This window comes from Vigna angularis, chromosome 3 (assembly GCF_016808095.1).
Source record: "Vigna angularis cultivar LongXiaoDou No.4 chromosome 3, ASM1680809v1, whole genome shotgun sequence".
Taxonomy (NCBI): Eukaryota; Viridiplantae; Streptophyta; class Magnoliopsida; order Fabales; family Fabaceae; genus Vigna; species Vigna angularis.
In genome coordinates this window covers 15,050,164-15,058,166 of record NC_068972.1, presented here as the reverse complement: position 1 = coordinate 15,058,166, position 8,003 = coordinate 15,050,164, and the positions used below count along the sequence as shown (strand labels likewise).

The 8,003-nt window shown below is 39.1% G+C and overlaps 1 protein-coding gene and 1 long non-coding RNA gene across 3 annotated transcripts; one reads left to right on the top strand and one right to left on the bottom strand.

Moving 5' to 3' along the window:
* On the bottom strand, positions 1-4,540 carry LOC128195987 (uncharacterized). 2 transcript variants are annotated; one of them, XR_008248010.1, is made up of 4 exons: positions 4,364-4,540; positions 4,128-4,234; positions 2,274-3,173; positions 1-294 (listed from the first exon to the last, which is right to left on the bottom strand). It is a non-coding gene; the product is annotated as an uncharacterized LOC128195987 (long non-coding RNA). The 2 variants fall into 2 exon arrangements; XR_008248009.1 differs by lacking the exon at positions 4,364-4,540 and having other exon boundaries at positions 4,128-4,263.
* On the top strand, positions 505-4,059 carry LOC108344979 (probable serine/threonine-protein kinase PBL7). Its single transcript, XM_017583523.2, has 6 exons — positions 505-1,096; positions 1,374-1,621; positions 2,367-2,752; positions 3,028-3,157; positions 3,312-3,401; positions 3,521-4,059. Exons 1-6 carry the CDS (start codon positions 793-795, stop codon positions 3,692-3,694), a joined length of 1,332 nt encoding a protein of 443 aa, XP_017439012.1. The 5' UTR covers positions 505-792; the 3' UTR covers positions 3,695-4,059.
* Positions 4,541-8,003: the final 3,463 nt, after the last annotated feature.

The following is an 8,003-nucleotide window of genomic DNA, read 5'->3' as shown; positions in this document are numbered from 1 at the left end:
AATCAGCTGCTAATTTAGATTAGCTAAATGCAGCAAGTTTATTTGTCATTTTGTCCCCTTCTTTAACTAGCCTTCAAGCCAAATGAAGAAACTAAATCATATAAAATGATGCATGATTGAAGTGGTTTACTGAACCAGGAACTGGAACTGGTTGTTATTGAATTCGGGGATTTTGAGTTATGCAGGTGGTAATTGGATTGTTGTTATTGGTGTGAGATGGCAAAGTTACCATACAAACTCACCTCCTTGCTCCACTCTTAACAGTGGTGGAACTGGTTGACCGGTGACCACGCCCTGCAGCAAAAGCAGATATAAATTGATTGATCAGCCAGCCAAAAGCATAATTATCTTTTCTGTTTTCTATTTCCAAAGAAGACCAAGAAAAAGATACGCTACAAATGCATTCTTGTTTTAGGAAAACAGAATGCGTATGATATAAAATTAGGGAATTATTAGAGAGAGCAAGAGTGAAAGATTGTGCAAAAGCTTCCGAGATTTTCTTATGCAAAGAAAAAGACAATTCTTCAGAAAATAACAGAAGAAGAGACAAAGGAAGTACACCAAAACCACTTAATTAAATATTCACGAGAGGCTGGCTTGCCCTCCTAGGAAAGGAGGCTTACAACTAGCAAAATGCTTGCACCCTCATTCTTTCGTTTATTACTGTAAACAAAATCCATTTCGGCATTCCCCACTCTCCCCATCCTCTTTTATTTCCTGCCTTCCAATCTCAAACTTCTTTCTCACCTCAAACACACAACCCATTTACTTTTTTTCTCTCTGTTGTCAGTCATGGAAGTTAATACTACAGCCACCGTACCTGCAGGGCCACCAGCTAAGAACCATTCTTTCACACAGCACCGCTTACATTCAGAAAGACATAGACATAGCCACGGCCATTTCCCCACCAAAACCATTCTCATTACCGTCTCATTCGTTACCTTAGTTACGGTCCTATTTGTCATTTTTGTGGTCCTATTCTTGATCCGTCGCCAAAAATCTTCCTCCAAAAGTGGCACTTGCAAAGAAGACAGAACAGAGCTTCATGACACAAGCAGCAGGCTCATTACTTCATCAACGTTGAATTCTAGCCCAGGTAACTAGCTTCCTCGTCACATGATATCAATGAATTGCAAACAGTATCTTAAATACTAATTAGTGAAGCAATACTATAACTATGTGCAAACTTAGAAGAGTTAATTTGCTAGCAATTACAACTGCATAACTTTCCAGACTGCAGATGATCATATAAATTTGTCTCTAGCATATCATTAATTCATTAGTTGTTCTTAACATTAATTCAACTAGTCTTTGAGGGGTGAGGCTTTAAATTCAGAAGCTAATCCATAAATGCTTGGAGACATTTATTGTAGAAGTAAAGAGTGGGTGTCTTCACGGGGGAAATTTGGGCAGGACCCCAGCACCTACATTTCGAGGAGTCCAAGTGTTCACATATAGGGAACTAGAAATTGCTACAGATGGATTCAGTGAAAGAAATGTGATTGGTGGTAATGGAGGACATGGCTTGATGTATAGAGGAGTTCTAAGTGATGGCACTTTGGCAGCAATTAAGTTGCTTCGCAGTGAGGGTAAGCAAGGGGAACGTGCCTTCAGAATAGAGGTGAGTCAGTGTGCTTCATTTAATGAGTTACTATATCCTCTTCTTTTCAGCATGCAAAGATTGAATTATTTCTTTTTGTTACTTGCACCCTCTCTCTCTCTCTCCCAATGTCTCCTTTCCTTGTATTAGATCCAGTTTGTTCAGAGACTTTGTTTTTGTCTTTTGTTAAGCTCAAACTAGTATTGCTTGCCTAACAAAATTTGTAAGTCGTAACGAAATGTTTACATTAATGTGAAAGGAATTTTACAAACTATCACGTGACAAACTTCATATCCTACTAGCAGATTATTTATCCCTTAATGGTTTGACATTTGACTCCAGCAATTAGGGACATAAATTATTCTTAGGTTTTCTATATATAATATCTTAAAGTTTTAACCTTTCTGCATCTTCTAACCTAGAAATTTTTGTATAGTGTGAAACCATGTCAAAGATTAAAAAAATCATTCACAAAATTAAAATAAGTTAAAAAGATTTAAGTCATTTGAATAATGCACTACTATTGAATCAAAATATTAATAAAATTTATTCATAGGTCATTAAAATACAGACAATAAGACATTTCCCGTCAGCGATTATCCTTTTAAAAGAAATTTCTGGCGTTTTGTAACCAAATTTGGGACCATGAAAATTGGAATGAACATCCATTTACCTTTCTATCAGTCCATCCCACTTGCCAACTCATATTGTGAGCTTTATTCAAATCCAGCACATGGGTGTGAAGACTAAATGACATTTATTGCAGGTCGATCTCCTAAGTCGCTTGCACTCTCCATATTTGGTGGAGTTACTTGGCTATTGCGCTGACCAACACCACAGGTTATTGATTTTTGAATACATGCCCGATGGTACACTTCACCACCATCTTCACTCCCCCAACGATCAAACTCAACCGTTGGATTGGTGGGCCAGGATGAGGATAGCCCTTGATTGTGCCAGGGCACTGGAATTCCTTCATGAACATGCAGTGTCTCCGGTGATCCACAGAGACTTCAAGACTAACAACGTTCTGCTGGATCAAAATTTCCGTGCCAAGGTGTCTGATTTTGGATTGGCTAAGATGGGATCAGAGAAGAAGAACGGTCAGGTTTCCACCCGTGTGTTGGGGACCACTGGATATCTGGCACCAGAGTGAGTATTACAAGTGCCCCATTTCATCTGTCATTTGGAAGCGCCCTGCCTTATCTTCATTCTCCAACCAATCCCAGTAATTACTTACAACGTTAAATAAAGAACCTTGCACATGGTCATAGTCAAGTCCTTATCAAGCAGGCTGTGATTTTGAATTTTATCTATGTACATGACATAAAAAATTTATACTGCACACCATTCATGATATATTTACAACTTCTTTCATAAATTATTGCATAAATTTAATTTGTCCCTTAAATTTGGGCATGATGTAGGTACGCCACGGGTAAGCTTACCACAAAGTCAGATGTTTACAGCTATGGTGTGGTTCTTCTCGAACTCCTCACGGGACGTGTGCCTGTTGATATCAAGCGGGCCCAGGGAGAACACGTCCTTGTCTCTTGGGTTAGTAAATAGCACCCTGCAATTTTCAATAGAATTAAATTGATTATGCAACTTTTGTTTAAAGAAATCAAAGGAGATACAAACAGAGTTGAGAATTAAGTTTCTAGTATTGCCAAATATTAATTTTGTAACAAAGATATTATGCATTCACCAGGCTCTTCCACGGTTGACAAACAGAGAAAAGGTGATTGAAATGGTTGATCCAGCTCTACGCGGACAGTACTCAAAGAAGGACTTAATTCAGGTCAATTTTTCGTTTAGTCATAGATTCTCTCATCCTCATCACTGTCACTTAATGTCTTGGACTAACCATACTTTTCCTATCAAGTAACATTTGCTTTCTGCTTCTATGGGATTTTGCAGATAGCTGCCATTGCAGCAATGTGCATACAGCCAGAAGCTGATTACAGGCCGCTCATGACAGATGTTGTACAATCACTAATACCACTTGTTAGGAACCCATCCTCCCTTAGTTCTAGCTCCCTACGATTTCAGAAACAAACACCAAAGAGCAGAAGCAGCCTAGAAATAAACTAACCTAGTGTTACACTAAACTAGCCCTTGGACAAACATTAGGCCCAAAAACACGAGCAATATCACACTCAATGGGGGGCACCACCGAATTGGCAAGGTCCAATGGAATTCCCTCATCTCTACAGCCTTAAATAGCGGAGAAGAGAGGAGGGAAGAAAATGCAAACAAAAAGACGATAAGGAGGCATGGAACTTGTAGTTCTAGATTTTGCTTTTATCATTTTATGATCTGTATTTTAGATTGTCTTTGTCATGAGAAACTTGCAAAGATACAAGGTAAGAAAATAAGAGGAATATGAACTTTCTAATAATTATGTCGCTAATATGAACTGACATTTCTCCTGCAATATGATGAAACTTAATATTCAAGAGTATCGCTTCCTGTAAATTCTTAAATCCCGTAACTCACCGCGTAAAAACAAAACTTAGTGACATACCTAAAATCAGACTGGATCACTTTTGACCAACGGAAAACGAACTTAAATATGGAGATCCCCCTCTTAGAGACTGACAAGGAGATCGATGGAATCTAGCTTCTTTCTATCTGGCAATTGGCAAAGAGCTGAATTTTAGGCAGTGCAATAGGAGACAACTATATTAAAAGCTAATTCACTTTTAGTATAAGGAGAAATACAAACATGCAGACGTGACAGACATATGGAATAATGCTGACCTGTTTTAACCCTCACGACTGGTGTCTGACTGAAAGCAAGGATTCCCCACAAAGCATGTAGCACAACAAGGAGCCCGGCTTTTCTGATTTTATTTGATTTTGTTTTGTATACCTGTTACTTTTATGTAATACACCAGCTAGTGCTATGTCACTGATATATATTATGTACCCTCTATCTTAAAATATAATGAAATATAAAAATACTTTTCAGAGTATATTTTGTTCATGGTACTCAATATTAAACATAACACAATTTTTAATATATTATTTTCTAAGTAAAAATTATGTAGTCATTATGATATTACTATTGCATCCGGTAGTAAAGTTGAAAACTTCGAGCTCCATCTGGAAATATGCACCACTTGTAACTTCTAAACCTGTACAACCCCAACACTACCCCAAAATGGTGGCAAGGCAAGATCCAAAAGTGGTGCAATAGACAAAAGAAGAGTTTGATAGGCACTAATTCAGAAAATAGGTGTTGGGAAACAGCGGTATTTGTTCCCTCCTCTGTGAACCCCAAAATGGGCACTATGCGGAAGCATAAAAATGAAAGCCTAGGAAAAGAGAAAATTAACACTAGAAATTTTAACGTGGAAAATCCTCTCGGAAAAAATCACGGGACCTAGTCCAGCAAAATATCTCCACTATAAAAATAGGATTACAGTGTTTCTCTCACTCTCTGAGGATCTCTCAATAAATCTCACCCTCTCGGATGGTATACAAAACTCTCACTTTCACACTCACAATATCTTCTATTGTACTGTGTCTACACCTCTCGGTATTTCTCTCACACACAAAAAACTCTATTTCTCTCCTTCACCGTGGCTCTCTTTTCTTCACGGTGGTATTCTCCTTCTCTGTGTTGGTGTGTTGCACGCTGCTTTGCTTCTCAATTTATGGAAGTGAGAAAGCCAAAACAAACAAAATGGTTGTTGAGGTGGTGAGCTGAATTTACGGAAAAGCAAGCAAAGTGGAAGACATTTTGGTGCATTATTTTGCTGATGGGGAACAATGGCTCCTGCATTTCATAGTGGAATGGGTCCCAATATTTGTTTTATTCCAACAAAACTCCCCCATAAAACAAAAATGAGTCTTCCATCCCTTCTTGACTTAATTTGAAGGTACCACGATACCAGCACCTTGGCAACAGTCTTCAACCTTCTTGGTTGGTATTGACTTAGTCATCATGTCAGACCAATTCAAGTCTGTATGGATTTTCTCTATCTTCAATTTCTTCTCATCCAACGCTTCTCGTATCCAATGATACCGCACGTCGATATGCTTCGAACGTGAATGGAACATGGGGTTCTTGGTTAGATGAATGGTACTTTGATTATCACAATTCACCACATAATCATCTTGATCATGTCCTAATTCACTTAGGAAATTCTTCATCCATAGCATCTCTTTAGAGGCTTCAGTCACCGCTACATACTATGCTTCAGCAGTAGACAATGTCACACATTTTTGTAGCTTTGACTGCCAAGAAACGGCTCCCCCTGCAAAAGTAATCAGATAACCTGATGTTGACTTCCTTGAATCGACATCTCCAGCCATGTCTGAGTCTGAATATCCGATTAGCTTTAGATCTCCATTGCCAAAACACAAGCTTCTTTTGGCAGATCCTCTTAGATACCTTAGTATCCACTTAACAGCTTCCCAATGCTCCTTTCCTGGATTCGACAGGTATCTGCTCACAACTCCTACAGCATAGCCAATATCTGGCCTTGTACAAACCATTGCATACATAAGGCTACCCACGGCAGAAGAGTAGGGTACCTTGCTCATTTCTTCTTTTTCTTCTTCATTCTTTGGACATTGCGACTTGCTAAGTTTGAAATGTCCGGCAATTGGAACACGAGCAGATTTGGCATTGTGCATGTTGAACCTTTTGAGAATCTTCTCAATGTAATCTTCTTGAGATACTCATAGCATTCTTCTAGAACGATCTTTGGAGATTTTCATTCCAAGTATCTTCTTTACTGCACCCAGGTCTTTCATGGCAAAAGACTTGCCCAATGCCTTCTTGAGAGCAGCTATTTTAATTTTGTCCTTCCCTACAATCAACATATCATCAACATACAAGAGAAGTATGATGGACTCACCATTTTCATAATGCTTCACAAACACACAATGGTCTGCGGAGGTCTTCTTGAAATTATGTTGGATCATGAAGGAATCGAATTTCTTGTACCATTGTCTTGGAGCTTGCTTCAGACCATAGAGACTTTTCTTCAGACGACACACCAAGTGTTCTTTGCCTGGTTCTTCAAAACCCTCTGGTTGCTTCATGTAAATTTCTTCCTCTAGGTCTCCATGTAAGAATGCTGTCTTGACGTCCAGTTGTTCAATCTCCAGGTCTAGTATTGCTGCCAGACCGAGAATCGCTCTAATGGATGTCATCTTCACTACTGGTGAAAATATTTCATCAAAGTCTATTCCTTTCTTCTGGTTGCACCCCTTCACGACAATTCGTGCTTTATACCTTGGGCTTGGGTTGTTCTCTTCATTCTTGAGCTTGAACACCCATTTGTTCTGCAATGCTCTCCTTTCTTTTGGTAATTCTACCAAATCATAAGTCTCATTTTCCTTTAAGGATTGCATCTCTTCTTCCATGGCTTGCAACCATTTGTCTTTGTCTTTCGTCTCCATTGCTTCTACAAAGCTTTGAGGTTCACCTTCATCAGTAAAATTAACATATTCATCTAAAAAATACCTTATTGACGGTTGCTTCTGCCTTGTTGATCGTCTCAATTGGGGTTCTTGTGGAGCATCCTCAATTGGTTGATCTTCTTCCGTCAGATTAGGTTGATCTGCTTCTTCAGCCATTTCATCAAGTTGTAACTCTGGTTCGGCTTGATGAGTCTCTCCCCCTAAGTTGTTCATCACAAAAGGGCTTTGATCACTTATCAGCTTAAGTGTTGGTTTCTCCACTTTCTTGATGTCTTGGATCGTCTGATCTTCAAAGAACACCACATATCTGCTTCGAACAATCTTTCTGTTTGCAGGATCCCATAATCTGAAACCAAATTCATCTCTTGGAGAACCAAGGTATATGCACTCTTTCGCTTTAGCATCGAGCTTTGCTCTTTCATCTTTCAGAATGTGAACTGATGCCTTACATCTGAAGACTCTCAAGTTGCGATATGAGGCATTTTTACCAGACCATACTTCTTCTGGAATCTTTCCATTTAATGGTCTTGAAGGTGATAAGTTGATTAAATCAGCTGTTGTCACCACTGCCTCCCCCCAGAATGACTTGGGAAGTTTTGCGTGAGACAACATGCTCCTGACCTTCTCGGCAATCGTTCTGTCGAATCTTTCAGCTACACCATTCATCTGAGGTGTCTTGGGAGGTACTTTCTCATGTTTGATCCCATGAGTCTTGCAATAGTACTCGAACGGACCTCTATACTCTCCACCATTATCGCTTCTCAGACATTTCAACTTTCTACCAGTTTCACGTTCAACTGAGGCGTGAAACTCCTTGAAGGTTCGTAGAACTTCATCTTTTCTCTTCAATGGATAGACCCACAATTTTCGGGAGTGGTCATCAATGAAGGTAACAAAATATTGAGCACCACCAAGGGACTTTTCAGATGTTGAACAAACATCTGAGTGTACAAGATCCAAAATA

Coding starts and splice junctions, on each gene's coding strand:
- LOC108344979 (XM_017583523.2), top strand. CDS start 793: ATGGAAGTTAATACTACAGCCACCGTACCTGCAGGGCCACCAGCTAAG. Junction 1,097..1,373: donor AACGTTGAATTCTAGCCCAG/GTAACTAGCTTC, acceptor CATTTATTGTAG/AAGTAAAGAGTGGGTGTCTT. Junction 3,402..3,520: donor CAAAGAAGGACTTAATTCAG/GTCAATTTTTCG, acceptor GGGATTTTGCAG/ATAGCTGCCATTGCAGCAAT.